The 17,453-nt window shown below is 41.8% G+C and overlaps 1 protein-coding gene across 1 annotated transcript; it reads right to left on the bottom strand.

The window, feature by feature from the left end:
* Positions 1 to 4,824: 4,824 nt before the first annotated feature.
* skor2 (SKI family transcriptional corepressor 2) lies at positions 4,825 to 16,515 on the bottom strand. Its single transcript, XM_041183516.1, has 7 exons — positions 14,752 to 16,515; positions 14,312 to 14,375; positions 13,583 to 13,657; positions 12,372 to 12,437; positions 10,945 to 11,043; positions 10,352 to 10,419; positions 4,825 to 4,857 (listed from the first exon to the last, which is right to left on the bottom strand). The coding sequence occupies exons 1-7, from the start codon at positions 16,513 to 16,515 to the stop codon at positions 4,825 to 4,827; spliced, it is 2,169 nt and encodes a 722-aa protein (XP_041039450.1).
* Between the last annotated feature and the right edge of the window lie 938 nt (positions 16,516 to 17,453).

Raw genomic sequence — 17,453 nt, 5'->3', positions numbered from 1 at the left:
GCCTTAATCTGACTGAATGGTGGAAAAGGCTCGAGAGACAGAATAGCATACTGCTGTCCCTATGTATACTTTCACGGAAAATGGGAAATGCGCTATTTTTTTATATGAGAGAAAGCAAGTTACTTAGGGTTCTACAGAAGATTTCTATTCAACTGTAATACTACAATAATAGACCACAATTTGTAAAGCAGACCTTCAGGCTATGATGCTTTTATATTTAGCACTTTGCATTGCACTTCATTTATCTATGATACTGCTGCCAATAAAGGGAGATAGTTTTAGCAACCTGAACACTGAGTGGTCGCTCATTGACAAGACAGTAGGCATAAATGGGTCATTATCTGGTGCGCAAGATGTAACGAGTGCTGTGCAGGGGCCTCAGCTTTTTACAATTTATATAAATAACTTGGATGAAAGACCCAAAGGTATGGTTGAAAAATCTGCTGATGACACAAAGATAGGTAGGAAAGCAAGTTGTGAAGAGGACATTAGAAGGCTACAAAGGGACATAAATTGGTTAAGTGAGTGGGCAAAGATCTGGCAAATGGAGTATAATGTGGGAAAAGTGTAATTGTCCATTTTGGAAGGAAGAATAAAAAAGAAGCATATTATCTAAATGGTGAGACATTACAAAGCTCTGAGGTGCAGAAGGATCTGGGTGTTCTAGTGCATGCATCACAAAAGGCTCGTAAGCAGGTGCAGCAAGTAGTTAGGAACGCTAATAGAATGTTAGCATTTATTGTGAGGGGAATTGAATACAATAGTAGGGAAGTTATGCTTCAGTTATACAGGGCATTGGTGAAACCCTATCTACAGTGCTGTGTACAGTATTGGTCTCCTTATTTAAGGAAGGATACCTGGAATGGGCGGGTTGTCTTATGGGGAAAGGCTGGAATGGCCTAGGCTTGTATCTGCTCTTCAGAAGATTAAGATTGAAACATATAAAATCTTGATGGGATTTGACAGGGTAGATGTAGAAAGGATGTTTCCTCTTGTGAGAGAATCTAGAACTAGGGCTTACTGTTTAAAAATAAGGGGTCACCTATTTAAGACAGATGAGGAGAAGTTTTTTCTCTCAGAGGGTTGTGAATCTTTGGAACTCTCTTCCTCAAAAAGGAGTGGAAGCAGAGTCTTTGAATATTTTCAAGGCAGAGGCAGGTAGATTCTTGATAAGCAAGAGGGGGAAAGGGGGTAGGTGGGATTGTGGAGCTGAGGTTATAATCAGTTCAGCCATGATTTTATTGAATGGCGGAGGAGGCTCGAGATGCCGAATGGCCAATTCCTGTTCCTAATTCGTACGTTCGTAACGTACAGAAGGTCTAAATGTAAAAATTGTTTCAATTGTATAGAACCTTGCTTAGACTGTATCTGGAGTATTTTGTACAGTTCTGGTCCCCTTATCTAAGGAAAGATGTACTTGCCATGGAGGGAGTGCAGTGGAGGTTTACAAGGCTAATTCCTGGGATGGCGGGATTGTCCTATGAGGAGAGATTGAGGAGACTGGGCCTGTTTTCTCCAGAGTTTAGAAGGACGAGAGGTGACCTCATTGAAACTTATGGGCCAGGATTTTCCGGTCGCTGGACGGTTTTGGCGGGGGTGAGTGGGTGTAGCCGCGAATCGGACCACCACCCACGATCAGGCCGCAACCGCCATTTCACATTGGCTGGCCAATTAATGACCAGCCAGTGTGAATCGGGTGCTGCAGTGCTCAGTGCTGCCTGTGTGGGGGTGGGGGAAGAGGGCGAGCGTGGAAGTTCACACAGATCCTCAGGAACCTGAAGCTTTTTGAACATAAAAAAATAGAGTTGAAAAATGTTAGTAACATGTCCCCGCTCATGTGACTCTGTCACGAGCAGGGACACATTACAAATTAGTAACATAAATCACTGATTGAAACCTCATCCCACCCGTGGATGAGGTTTCGCAAAAAATCCCAAGGCCACTTGGGCTTTTCGCCTGTCCGCCAACCGTAAGGTTGGATGGACAGCGAAAAATTTCATTGAACTAGAACCATAATGGCCTTAGTAGGCCTGTTAATTGTCGGTGGGCACACGCGGGAGTCAACGGATGCGCAATGATGTCAGGATGCTCGTCCGACATCATCGTGCGTCATTTTGCACTTGTTCAGTTTAGGCGCGCGCCCGCCCAACAAATGCAATATTCTACCCATAAAATTCTTAAGGGGCTAGACAGAATAGATGCTGGAAGGATGTTTCCCCTGGCTGGGGAGGGGTTCTAAAACCAGGGGGCACAGTCTCAGATTAAGGGGTGGGCCATTTAGGACTGAGATAAGGAGGAATTTCTTCACTGAGAGGGCAGTGAATCTTTGGAATTTTCTACCCCAGAGGGCTGTGGAAGCTCAGTCACTGAGTATGTTCAGGACAGAGATCGATAGGTTTCTAGACAGTAATGACATCAAGGGATACGGGGATAGTACGGGAAAACAGCATTAAGGTGGATGGTCAGCCATCATCTAGTTGAATGGTGGAGCAGGCTTGAGGGGCTGAATGGCCTGCTCCTCCTATTTTCTTATGTTACTATTTTCCTAAAAACATGTTAAGGATGACATGTAGTATGCAAAGAGGGATAAGAGGAAAAAGAGAGAACCTCTAATAACTCAATCTTTTTTGTATTTATTCACATGATGTGGGCATCGCTGGCTAGACTGGCATTTGTTGCCCATCCCTAATTACCCTCGAGAAGGTGGTGGTGAAGCACTGTCTTGAACTGCTGCGGTCCATGTCATGTAGGTACACCCAAAGTCCTGTTAGGACAGGATCTCAAGTGGAAATTCTTACTTCCCCAGCTCTCCCATCCTCTTGCAAGTTTTTAAAATCCCAGCGTGATGTCATTTAATCATTCTTTCCTGGTTTACCTCATTTTGTCTTTTATTCTTTGTCTCTATTTGACCTTGGCTGTGAGCTCACTGTGAGCCCTGTCATTTCAACCTGATTTCTCATTAAAAGAATCACCCGTAAGGGCACATTTTTAGATTCCACCTCTTGGCATCTAATTGAATACTAATCCTTTGTGACACTTAGCATGGAGACCGTCCAAAAACTAGCTTCACCTGGGGGCAGGGGGTAGAAACTGCTTTGCACTGCAGCCAATTTTTTGGGCACAAAGTGAACATGGGGCACACCAACTCAGCAGGTAGGGACAGCCTATGACCAAGCTGCATAAGCATTGTGCCATTGCTAAATTGGTGGGTGCCCTTTCAACCTCTAATTTATATATTCAAAGGGGTTAATGATCATTGAATGTCCCCTTTTGAAAATAAGTTTGTGATGAGATCAGCATTTTTCAGTGAATCCATGGCCACCAAGAAAAGGAAAGGTATGAACCATTCAACTAAACCCTTCTTGGGGAGCCAGGAAGAGCAGGAGAGCTGCCTAAACTCCACAGATATCGCGACTGCCCCCAACATCACCTCCTGTCCAAACCCCCATCTTCATTCCCAGGATTTGTTTGAGGGCTTCTGGCTACTTTGAAGCTTCCACAATTGATGCCTGCTTTGCTGGTGAGCTGAAGGGGGACGCACAGTAGATGTCCACTGCTTGCCAGTCTGCTTGAAATGAGACCGGAAGACACATTTCGATCAAGTCGTTTCTTGCGCCCAGTTTGTGTGAGCAGCTAGCACTATACACCTCTAGGTCTTTTCCAGATGTCACAGAAGGGGAAGATTTCAGCCAGATGTTGCAATTAGAAGGGTTTTAGTTTCCTGTTCTGGTTCCAAGACAGGAACCCAGGAATGAAAGTGATGATACAATGCAGTCCAAAATTTTCAGTTTAGCATTTCCCAGGGGATTTCTGTAGAAAGTTGCCATTTGTTCTCAACAAGAAAAAGAATTATTATTCTACATATATATCAGTTAAAGGATTTGAAGTAAGGTCAGGGATAATGAGGTCATCTCTTGGGACCAGATGATCCATTGTTACACTCTGAGTACCCAATCCAGGTGTTTGTTCATCACATGTAATCCCAGGCAGTAATAATCCAGCAAACTGATTAACAACTCAAATCCTGTGTTTACCCAATGTCCTACACATACACACTTTCCACCATTTGACGGATAACAAGGGCAGGAACCCTGGCTGATTTTTCCTCTCCTAATCTGAGGGTGCTGCAGCTTTTTTAGCTAAGAGCAGCCAATTTAGCAGACAACCATGCCTAAACTGGGAACCTTTCAGGTTTCCATGGCTTAGTAGAACACAAAGTAGTACATTCATTAAATCTAGCATTGGAACAGTTTCCAGGATGCAACAAAAGGTTGTCATTCAATTAGGAGCTAAAAAAATTGAATGAGACTACAGTCATTTAACAAAAAACAGTAATTGAAATATTTTAAGTCCTAGTCTATTGCACCTTACCAATACCACAATCCTGACCCATATAGAGATTCCATACTTTTGCTGGAGCTTTTTGTCAAACGATGGCAGAAAAAATTAAACGAATCCTTGAGTACGTACTTTTTAAAGATCAGGCTGTGAGTTCAAGGCCCATTCTAGGACATGGGCACATGCACTGGCTGACAAATCAATGCATTAGAGGCAATGCTGCATTGCTTGAAATGCCATGACTGAGGCAAAATATTAAACTGGAGCCCTGTCTACTCAAGATACTTCAAGTTGACATTGAAGATCCCAATGCAACATTCAAAGAAGAGCAGGGCACCCTTCGGATGTCCTGGCCAACAAATGCCATGAAGGGTAGACTAACAGAACAATCACTTCATTGTTGTGTATGGGATCTTGCCATATGTGAAACAATTATCAGATTTACCTATACAAAAAATAGTGACTACATGTCAAAAATTAATTCATTTAGTCGCTTGGTAGTACAGAACTTGAATATTGCTGCAAAAAAGAGAAATGATGTTGAAACTTTTCACCTTGCACTTATCAGGACAGTTTTAAGAATACCAAATCTCAAAGGCAACAACAATTCATACTGCATGAGAACAGGATGCTGATTGGTTGGCCAGTCAGCTCTGATTGGTCAAGACTTTGCCATTGGGAATGCACCAGGGAGCTGTTGTTCCCCATGTCTTGTGCAAGCAGAAAGAGCCTGTCCAGATGTTGTGTCTTTTATAATTAAATAAAAGCATGTGGAACAATAGCTCCCTGGTGCATACTCCATGGCAACACCTTGACCAATCAGAGCTGACAGGCCAACCATCAGCACCCTTTTCTCATGCAATACAAATTGTTGCTTCCTTTGAAATTGGTATTCTTGCGTCTGTCCTGATGAGGGCAAGATGAAAAGCATCAATAGCCTGTCTCTCTTTTCAGCAATAATTAATTCATTGTATGTGAACAGTTGTAACACTTCTGAAGATGCTACATAAAGGTAACGTCATCTTGATAAAGGTCAAACTCTAGAATCATCATTTTACAAATGCATTTTAAAATGGAATTAAAATTGATGGAACCAATGTAGACCATTTGGTGGAAGTGTGGAGAAAGAGGATGACCCAACATTCTCACCAGGAATATGCAACGTCCATGAAATGTGTAGCATGTAGCATTTACCTGCTTTCCTTGTATACATCCTCACAGGTCTTACAGCACTAAAAAAATTTCCACAGGAGGTTGTTGATTGTCACAAAGCTTCACAAATGTCTTGCACACACTTCCTTTTAATAACTGCCATTTTTCTGTAAAAACTATAATTGAGTGGCCTTTTATTTAAAATAATATTCCTTCACCTATATATATTTTGTTTTGAAGGCATCAAAATAAATGGTGGTTCCTGGGGGAGCTGACCTGCTCTCAACATTTCAAGAGTAACACTAAGATAAAAGCAAAATACTGCAGATGCTGGAAATCTGAAACAAACTCTGAAGAAGAGTCATACGGACTCAAAACATTAACTCTCTTTCTCACTCCACAGATGCTGTTAGACCTGCTGAGTTTTCCCAGCATTTTCTGCTTTTGTTTCAAGAGTAACATTTCGATATAAATATTTATGATTTGTATTTCTTTTGGCACTGAGATGGACAATAAGGGGACCTTCAAGTGACAAAACATTTAAATCCTATATTTTCCTTTCCTTTAATGGAATGGTGATATGGCCACTAGAGGGAGACATTTACTTTCCTGCTGTCATGAAGCAATGGGATTTGTTAAATAACAAGTACAATTTACATTTCTATAGCTGTCCCCACACACCTCAGAGTACTTTCATAGAGTACCTTTCAAAATGAGTGACCTCAGACTGGGGGAAAGCAATGAATTTACATTGCGCCTTTCACTACTGCAGGAAGATCCAAAGCACCTTACAGCCAGTGAAGTACTTTTGAATTGTAGTCACTGTTGCAATGTAGGCAATTTGCATGTAGCAAGATCCCACAAACAGCAATGTGATAATGGCTGAATAATCTTTTTTCAGTGACCTTCACTGAAGGCCACATATTGGTCAGAACTCCGGGGATATCTCTCCTGCTCTTCTTCGAAATAGTGCCATAGGATCTTAATTCATGTCCACCCAAGAGGGCAGACGAGACCCTGCCTGAAAGAAGGACCCTCTGACAGGGCAGCTCTCCCACAGTACAGCTCTGGAGTGTCAGTCTGGATTTTTGTGCTCAAGTCTCTGGAGTGGGACTGAAACCCGAAACCACCTGATTCCGAGATAAGAGTGCTACCCACTGAGTCCTGGCTGACGTGAATGGAAAAGAGCAACTTAGGAGGAGACCAATGCATGGCCAATGAAAAGAATCTTTCAGAGTTTTTTTAAGGGAGAGAGGGGGGTAACAAGGTAGAAGTGTTGAGGGTATCACAGAGTTTAGGAGAAGGAATAGGGATAGCAGCGATGGAGTTCCTGGAAACACTGGAGGGAAAGGATGGAGTGAGCCATCTGAAGTGAGCTAGTATCAGAAGAGCAGTGAGTGGTGTGATGAAATGGAGGGGATGCAAAGTTAGGACAAGAACCATAAATCCAGTCTCTGGAGCATGGGGAGGCAGTGGAAGTTGGCACAGATGGGGTGATGGGGATGTGGACCTTATAGTGCACGGTAGGGTGACAACACATGCTTTAATGTTCTGAATGAATTATACTTTATCGTGCATGGAAGCAGGGAGACTGGCAAAGTATTATAAACCTTCAGGTGGATTTGAGTTTCATCAGTTTCAGGGTAAATCAGCATGCCCAGGGTTTACACAGTTGGGTTTAGCCTGAGATTACAGCCATGAGAGCTTGATGAGTTGACCTTAGAAGCATTTGAGTATTTGAAGTATTTGAAGTACAAGAAGTATTTGAGGGGGCCAAAGAGGATGGCTTTGACTTTAGTTGAATAAAGATTTGACATCAGATAGGCAATGTTAGATTCAAATATGAAGAAGATGAGAAATCAAGTATGAGATTAGGCTGTTGAAGCTCTTATATCCCTCAAATATCCAAATTCTGCAAACTCAGGATCCAACTGCATTTTGAGTATCACCTAAGCTTTTGTCCCCGCCACTTTACCTGGCTGACTATTCCAGTTATTTAACACTCTTTAAGAAAATAAGTTTTCCTAATGTCCTGAAGCAAAATCCTGTGGATACTAGGATGTAGATTCCTGATCAAACAGGAGAATGAAAACAGCAAGCAGTGAAGGTGAACGAGGCAGGTGAGACAAACGGACATCCTACCAAAATGAAGAGCAGGACTTCTTCAAGGTTCCGATGGAAGGTCATAGATCTGAAACTGTTTCTCCACAATGCTGCCAGACCTGCTGAATATTTCCAGAAATTTCTGCTTTAATGTCCTAATATCCTGCTTTATTTTGAAGCATTACTCTGAGTTGACCTTATCTACACCATTCGATGAAGGAGTGGACACTGCTTTAGTGGCAGTGTTCCCACCTCTGGCTCAGAAGAGGTGAACTTGGGCTCCAAGTCCAGACAGCTCCAGCGTGCAGAGTGCCAGTGCTGAGTACTATCCTGATGCCCAGTGACTTGTGTCTGATGGGTGCTGGTGCCGCTCGCCCCATCGTAGGTGTTGGTGGACACTCTTTTACCATGTTTACTGTTCACCTGAGGGAAGATACTCTGACATAAAAACTGTGAGGAAGGCAGTGTAAAACCACCTTGGCCACTTTTTCCTGATAAGTGAGTCTCAAGTCGGAAACTTGAGTTATCATCTGCCCTAAGGGAAACACTACATTCAGACCATTTTAATGTTTATAGATGATCACAGCAGATAGAGTATATAGTTGGTGAAGCTGAAGATCCTGTTGCAGACACAGTGCACGAAGAAAGCAATAGAAATTTGTAGGACTTGTGTTTGGATGCAGTGATGTGGAATGGAAGTATGGGATGGAAATGGCAGTAGATTATTGGGAGCTTAGATGGAAGATTTGTAAAGAGGCTGGGGGTGAGAGGAACAAATGCTGGTAGTGGCATCAAGAAGATTGAAATGGCCGTTTGGGAGTACAGAACTTGAGTATTGCTGAAAAAAAGAGACATTTTTTGTTAAAGTGTCTCATCTTGCACTCATCAGGACAATTTTTGTTTCCCTACCATTGGTATTCTTGCAAGTTGTCCTGATGAGTGCAAGATGAAAAGGTTCAATAAAAAAATTTCTTTTCTTTCAGCAATACACAAAATTGAAATTGGTTCAAAACAATCGAAAGTAAAATGCCTGTTGATACCCTCCCTCTAGTGAGACCCCCAGGTCGAGCAGTAGTATTCTAGGACATAAAGCTTTGGTTGTGCCTTGCACTATCTCGTGAGCTAGTTGCAGGTGCTTGGAGGATCCACAGAGCCTGGGGGCTAAGGCATATTGTTTTGCAGAGTTTTACTTTTTGTAACACTTGTGCTATACCAGACCTGGGAATGCATGTACTGACAGCTGGTGGTAGGTCGGAAAAAAGGAAATATTTTCAATTCCTCTGCACTAATATTCCAATTTGAAGTGTATACATTAATGTTGTATGTTTAGAAAAGAGTGGTGCTATTACATTAGCTGGTATGACAAGGGACCACATATGCAATTCCTTACATGGAGGATTACTGATACCAGTTAAGCAACTGTTACACTAAGCAGGCAGCAGTAGAAATGCTGCATAGATGCCAATTGCAGCCTCATACTGAGGGAAGTAAAATGAATAGGTAAACTGAGCAAGGCTGACAATAAACAAGCTATTAGCAAGGCCACAAGGTGGCAGAGAATTCCTGCTTAACCTTTTCAGTGTTGACACAAAGGGCTTTAGGGCATTAATAGCATCTTTTAAAATCAGGGAGATTCTTATTTCTCAGAAAAAAAGTCAACAGTGTTTTTACTTCAACAGAATAACAAGGGCATATAGCCTGGGTTATGTTATATACAGCTAGTATCCAAGCCGGAGCATTTTAAATACAGGATAACATCAACTCCAATATGTTACATGTGTGATAAAGCACTCTGGAATGAGTTATACACAGACACTGTCATCAATGTGTTACATGAAGGATAACACAGTTAGGAGTGTGCTATGTACAGAATGAAACACAACCTGGAGTATGTTACCCACTGGATAAAACACATTTTGAGGAGTTTTACCTGTAAATTGGAATGTGCTAAGTATGGGCGAACACATTCTGGAGTGTGATACATTTGGCTAATACAGTCTGAAGTATATTACACATTGGTTAATAAATGATCTAAAGTGTGTTAGAGAAAGGAGAACGCATGGCCTGGAATGTGTTACAACAGGATAATATAGTCTATAATGTGTTACAAAGTGTATAAGACACTGCATGTTATAAGACTGATTATGTTACGAGCAAAAGCCATGAATGTGGATATTGAGTTTTGCATGTTTGATGATGAATATTGATGAACCATTCCAATGGATGGAAGAAAGGGAGATAACAGTCAAATCCAATTGTCCTTATCTAGTGTTCACACGTGTATTTTCCAGCACAGGTCAGTGATGAGGAAGAGTGACAACTCTGGCTGATGATTCCCCTCCCCATCCCCGAAGCCAGCAGGCCTGAGATTAGCTAAACCAGTGGACACAAGGGATTAAATTAAAGGGATTACTAGTCCAGGAACAGAACCACTATGCTACTATATCCCTGTCTACATTATCAGGCTGCTGCTAATGTTACAGTTAGGGCAAGAAAAAATTGAAGGATCTCCCACTCTCTCTCCAAGTCAGACTTTCGACACACCTATCCTCGGGGAAGAGCTGGATTTAGACCGTATAAAATACAGGATAGAATCCTGAAGGATATTTTATTATGCTTGTTTACTATTTTAGATGTTACTAAAGAGGATTGACGGCAACTAGTAAATAAATGGCTAAGTAACCAAATAGCGCGAATTAATGTCTGAAGCAGCACAACAGTAACAAATAGATGAAATAGATGAGAAATTCCACCTCACCATCTGTAATTGCTGAACCATCTCCTCCCTGTACGCCAGCTCCCGCTTCATCTGGTCCTGGAAATTATCTGGTCAATAAACAGATAAGTAAACAAAAAGGTGGGTCAGATTAACATCGGACTTGCAAAGGTGGCTATTGCCAAGATTTTAATTTCTCCGTGCGCTCACTAAACGAAACTTGATTCAAATCATCTCAAATTATTGGCCCTGGGTTCTCCAATTTGGCATTTTACAACATGTCTTTACCAAAGCCTGATAGTGTATTTTCACCGATGTTAGGTGCAGTAACATGCAGGTCACTTCTATGGTTATGTTAACGAACAATTATAAATTGCTGCACAAATCAACAATGTTTAAAATTTACTCGCGTGCGGTGCCGACACCAAGCAGTTATACAACAGAAACAAACAGCCAGAAAAATACTTTCCAAAGCTAAGTATTGATTATCTTAAAGGAGTTGCACTTTTTAAAATTGCGGGTATGCTACTGCTGTAAAATAAACGTGGGTTCTGCCTGTGACAGGCACCGCTATGAAACACCCCAACTCAACACAGTAAACACAATGCAAAAAAAGAGAAAAAATAATTTCTTACTGACAACAGTGAAAGAAGCGTTACCCTTTAACGCCTGAAATTCCTGCTCTAATCTCCGCCTCAGGTCAATCTGCTCCAACAACACTTTCTGAAGTTCTTCTGAAATAAAAATGTAAAATATGATTTAAGGAAGGCGAAATTAACGGAGGGCATCATGATTTCCAATTGAACATTTAGAAATCTAATACACATGTAGATAAACAAGTAAACGGATCCTCTGGCTTTATCCGGCTATATATATGCGCTTTCCATCAAAAATCTAAAGCTCTATTTTATTTGTCCATTGGTCTGACTCCACTATTTGCATATGTTTTATCTGTCTTTCATATCGGTCTCTGTTTACAGGTCTCAGTCTGTCAGTTTATCCGCATTGTCTAACCTTCATCTTTCTGTATGCCTTTCACAGCTCTGTACATTCCTATAGAGATCTATCTCTGTCTAACGTTCTAGCCAAATGTTTTCTCTTCATCGTTTATTTATGAACAATTTTATCTAAATCTATTTTCCTATTTATGTGTCCAATATGTATAATTTTTAAAAATCTAACTCTAACGACAGAGCAGGATCTACTGCATTGTTGGTTTAGGCTGCTTCGACAATTATTAATCGTCCCCACCAAAAAACACAAAACTTTTTAACAAAAATATTGCAATAATATAACACAATTAGTAATAGATTTATTTGGCCAACACTGTTGTGAAGTGATTACATAGATTGCTGTGATTTATTAACATTCGTGGGAGTGCGCGCTTTAAGATGTGACATTTTAATAATGTGCAACACGTAGAGGTTTTAAACATTAGACTAGGTGTCCGGTAATGAAGAAGATGAAAAAAATACACCTTTACAGATTAGTTACAGAAGGTGGAGCTGTCCACGATATATTCTCTAATAATCAAGATATTATGAAATATGGAAGAAAAATTCGAAGGATGCCTCCTTAAAATGAAGCAACCGTTGTTGAACTGAGTTTTGACGCTGCTTGCCTATTCACTTGCGATTACTGAAGACATCAAAATACGGTTTTACCGACTGTGTTATAGAGGGTAGAGATGCAGAAGGATTGGGAAAAAATAGCTTCGATGGGTATATCAATTAACATGTAGATAAAATTAAAATTCTGATGTAAAGGGGCGTGTGATATATGTAAATGATATACAGCCCAATAATAGGCTTAAATAGTGCACAAAATCCAGATAAATAAATGAACTGGTTAGATATATAAATCTCACCACTGCTATAGTATAAAAGGATAATCAATCGTGATGTCTATTTTGTTGGCCAACACTCCTCTGAGGCGCCTTGGGACGTTTTATTAAAGGCGCTATATCAATACAAGTTGCTGTCGTTTATTGATGTGTTTACATATATGTAGTGGCTGTTGCAGACACATACACACGCCACATGTATACATTGAACAGATTTACCCTTCTCCATATTTTCCACATCAGTTTTGATAGAAAGCGGTGACGTTGATTCTTGTGCCTGGTCACCTACACAATAAACAGATGAAACTCATTTAGAATCTTCCCGGGAGTTTCACTTTCGAAATCAATATTGGACAAGGGTTTCCCTTATTGTAATTATTTGTTCTTCTAACTGGGGGAAAGATTTCTTTAATGCTCCGATGTTTTAAAAAGCTGTCTCCATTACAACATTAATTGTGTCTATCCACATTCTTTAACAGGGACAATGTTTGCTATAGCGAAATAAAACAGACAATCTAAAGCATTATTAATTTCTCCAGGGAACCAGGTATTTAAATAAAATGGTATGTGGTGTCTATGTTGTAGGGACTCCTCCCCCTAATAAGAGCAAAAAGCGTATGTATTTTTTGCTCATTCTGAACCCTCGATGTTCTCTCTCATCTGACAGGCAAATTTGCAGACATAGCCCCAGGATAACAACCTCGTTTGACAGTCAATTAACCGTGAATCGACAAAGCCAAACGAGTTTGCATTACATAAATGGCAAATTAGATTCTCTTTCTCTCTCTCCCTCCCCCTAGAACAGATACCTCCCTCGCTCAGTGCAATTGAGACGCGGCATCAGAACTTCTAATCACGTCCTTTGCTGTCTTAGGTAAAGCCCTTGGCGACATTTAGCAATAAGAAAAGGTGGATTCATTTAATTTGTTTAAGATAATAAAGGGAATTTTCTAATGTATTGTATGCGAGGCTCATTATGAGCCAGATGATATCAGCGTTGATGGCTGTCATAAAACACCTTTATTATCTCTGTTGACAAATATTAAAAGCAACAAGCTTCATATATACAGTTTTTGAAAGAGAACATTATTGCATTATGTTACTTATTGTAATATATTGCTTTTTTCAGGTCGCTCATTTTATTTTGATCTTTTCAACGTATACCAATATGAGATTCATATTTGCAGCTTTCTAATTACACCTGATAACCTGGTTTCATTTTGTCCCTCCTTATTGCAAACAAATTAATTTAGTCCATTTTGTTGATTTATTTATAACCTCCAGATCATAATTATTTTTTGTTTTTCTTCTGAATTTAACACTTGTAGAGTGTTTTCGTGTATTCGTTTATTCCTTTGTAAGTTTAAGTATCCAATAGAAGTTTTAATTTATGAATAGGAACGTCTTTCCTCTCACAATCGTTCACTTACCCCCGGGTTCCCGCCAGAACCCCACTCCCGAGCTGTCAGACTCTTCAGCGATACAGTCCTGTTGTTTAGCCTCAACTGCAACAGAGAATATACTTCAATGCAGCATAGGCTCAAACACAGTGAAACATAGACACACACACAGTAAACACCGAATTGATATACAGGTGGAAACATGGTTGCGGTAATCAAGGTCACAGACAGAAATAGGGTCACGGATAAACAGAAGGTCAAAGAGGTAAACACAGGGTCAAAAATTAACCCGGGGTCACAGATAAACAGGGCCAGAGACAAAATGATGGTCTCAGATACAGGATCATAAATAAACACATGATATTAGTTTTTCACTGCCGATGGGTCAAAATCCTGGAACTCCCTTCCTAACAGCACTAGGGGTGTCCCTACACCACATGGACTGCTGGGGTTCAAGAAGGCAGCTCATCACCACCTTCTCAAGGGCAACTAGGGATGGGCAATAAGTGCTGGCCCAGCCAGTGATGCCCGCATCCCGTCAAAGAATTAAAAAAAAATGAATAGACCCTGGGTCACAGGTAAACAGATGCCAGAGATATAGTGGGCCACAAATTAACACAGGGCCACCGACAAACATAGGGCCACAAATATAAAGTGTATTCGTTTAAACTTTCGTTTCGGGTTTGCTTTTTGAAATTGATCAAGCTAAATTGTATGTCTTACGAGGATCTGTTCAGACATGGGTCATTTTGTACTTACTAACAAAACTATCTTCATCTTTTTTAGAATAGAGTGAATGCTTTTTGGTTCCATTTTTAAGACCCTGTTGGAAGATAAAACAATTAATACGAAATATTAGTGCGTTCCGAGAATGAGGGAGAGGCAGCTCGCCGACTGGAATGCTGCTGTTAATTTGCTAACAAATCCCTCGCATCATGCTGTGTAATGGAAACGAACACAACGCTAATCTGTAATAATTAAAAGTCCCAGGAAAGAAAGAGAAAAAAAAGATACATGGAGATGAAAAGCAAATGAAACCACATATTACACGGAATCAAATTATGGAAGAGAATTTAGAGAGTATACGATTGCATTACTGATTTCTTTAGGGACACGACCGTCTTTAACTGCGCTCCTTGTTCTAGCCCAAAGCTGTGTTCTAGTAATAATTAGCTAAATAGCCGAAAGGTGATATTTACGTCTTTGTAAGCGGGCTGCTCCAATGATACTGGATCGGAGGGAGTGGGCCCCTTATTACTGGTTGGATCTTCCTTCCCTTCTGTCTTGTCCACGTTTGATTCCATTTTGGAGCTGCAGAAATGGATCTTGTCTTTACTCCCTTTAAATCCGCTGCCTTCCTGCTGCAGGTTGTTCTGGGTGTACTGCCCGAGAGAGATTGCCTCTTCCTGCCCATCGCCTGAGAGCTTGTTGGTCTCTACATCCACCTCCTGTTCTTCCTCACTCTCCACGCTGTCGCTATGGTAACTGCAGCTGGTACCCGGGGAGGGATGTCGATCAGATCCAAAATCCTCCACGTTGCCATGAAGCTTGGCGATGCTGCCGATGTCTTTAACGACGGGCCTGAAGGCCGAGAGGTAGCTCTGCTTCCTGGCTGTAAAGGCAGACACATCTAAGAGCTTAACTCTTCCGTCAGCGGCCAGCCTGTGCTCGGGTGTGCTTGGATGGTCCCTGTCAAACAAGTTGTCTCTTGGAGTTGCCAGGCCACCAGCTTCACTTTGGTCAGACAAATCCAGGAAAGTTTGCCTTAAATTTGGGGTTTCCCCTACCGACGTGATGGCACTGGGCTGGGGCTGGAGGTAGGTTGGCACTGGGATGCCATTCGCCGCCCTCGGTGGCCAGAACATGCAGAGTGGTGGGTAGAAGGCGTCCTTTCTCCCGGGCCAGAGGAGTCCGGATAGTCCACTTTGCTTTTGCTCACCAGCAAGAGAGTCGCCATCGTCCTTTTTCTGGCAGAGACCAAAAGCAGGAAAGGTGTAAGGATTGGGAAACAGGGAGGCCGCGGGGAATTTCTGTAGCATCCCAAATCCTTTGCTAGGGACCGGGATGACTGGATAGCTCCGCATGTTTTTCCGAGAGGAGGCGCTGGTTCCATCTTCCTCATCCTCAGCAAACCTGGCCCTCTTCTGAGAGAGGTCCGGGCCCATCATATGGCTGATCACGCTGTTCACTGCCTTCACTGAACCCAGGGAGCCGCAGGGTCCAGGGAGGGCACGTTTCCGGCTGCCCCCGTTAAACATCGCCTTCACATCTTCCCAGGCATAGGTCAGGTCTTGTGGAGGACTCTTGTCGGTCAACCTTAGGTGTCTCCTCCATGAATTGAAGTTGGCAGCATCGGGTTGAGTGTACTTAGCGTCTGGCGTGCGGTGAGAATGGAAGATGAACTTATTGGGAGAGAAGTACATACTGCAATACGTGCACTTGATGCACTTTGCCCTGGAGCTGTTGTAACGGGCGGGTATAAAACTACCCCTGCTCCCCCAAGCACACTCATGGCTTACATCAAAAGCAAAGTTGTCAGGGAGCTTTGGAGGCTTGTTCTCGCCCAGAAAGGACTTGCAAAGTCTCTCGGCTTCTCTCTTGGTTATCATCCCACATCTCCTCGATGATATTGGCATGGCCCCAGCCCTGCGCAAGATCTCCAGTTGGACTGGGGTGCATTGGACACAAGTGATTCCCAAAGCCACCCTCCTGTTGTGGATTTCATTGTAGCTGTAGTTCTTAAGCAGGGTATTGGAGATCTGAGCCAAACACAGCCTCTCCTGGTTATCGATGATGAGTGACACGATGGGCACTCCGTACAGAATGACTTGGCCAACTTGATTGGGCTTCATGGGGACATGGGGAGATCTCTGTTGGCTTAGGGAATCCTGCTCAAAGGAACTTGTCGGTGCTGAGAGCGCAACATCAGTGGGTGCTGGTAGAGGAGTGGAGACGCTTTCCATAATGCCTGGCGTTTATTTAGAAGAGCTTCTCCTCGTACCTGCGGCATTAAAAATAACATTAAAACAGCGAAGAGAGCTTACAATTGGATCAATATTACAATACACCTTAATAGACCATCGATCAAAACGTAGCGGTTGGTAAAGGTCTTTCGCTCCCAGATATTAGCACAATAAGATTGATTCAATGCGGGCACAGTGTTAATGAAATTGTAAAACGTTTTTATGTACAGTAATAGATTAATCAATATATGGTAACGACTTGTCAAAAGCTGATAATGAGACAGAAACATTCCTATGAACCTGTTTTTATTTCATAAATTGCCCCACCTGGGAAAGAGTCAAGCCTTTTTATTTGAAGTAATGTTAACAGGAAACGCCGGGTTATTCACGGCAACGTCTCTTCGCTCGGGTCAGGTTTTGTTCTAGTCATTAATTAATTAAAAGAGGCACGGACTTATTCCAATTCAGCTCAGTTAACTTCGTTTCCAATTGATGGCTGGTGATTTTTCAAATATATATGTTAAAAAAAATAATGCGCAAATAATCGCCGCCAAGGAAGCGAAACGGTGGGGACATTCAGATAACTCCGCGTTACAAATTGGCCGTGATAAGAAACGGGCGTGGATACAATTCACTAAAAGCTGGGAGTGAAAGGTACCGGTGTTAGGAAGGTATTGAGAAAGAGGGAGAGAGAGAGAGATAAAAAGGGGCAGACTGAGAAATATAGAGAGAACCCAGACCGGAACTGGAAAATTATATATTAAGAAACTATGAGAGGAAATTAAGGGGTAAAATCGGGAGGGAAAACAAACAATTGGAATAAATGAACCACCGTAATGATCAAATCGGGGAAGAGGCTAATAGATTCATGAACTCGGACAACCAGATGGAAACTAGTGAGCATATTTTATTCATCCAATCGATCGATTACTCATTCT

Source organism: Carcharodon carcharias, chromosome 1 (genome assembly GCF_017639515.1).
Source record: "Carcharodon carcharias isolate sCarCar2 chromosome 1, sCarCar2.pri, whole genome shotgun sequence".
Lineage (NCBI taxonomy): Eukaryota > Metazoa > Chordata > Chondrichthyes > Lamniformes > Lamnidae > Carcharodon > Carcharodon carcharias.
Note: the sequence above shows the minus strand (reverse complement) of the source record. Positions and strands in the feature narration are given on the sequence as shown.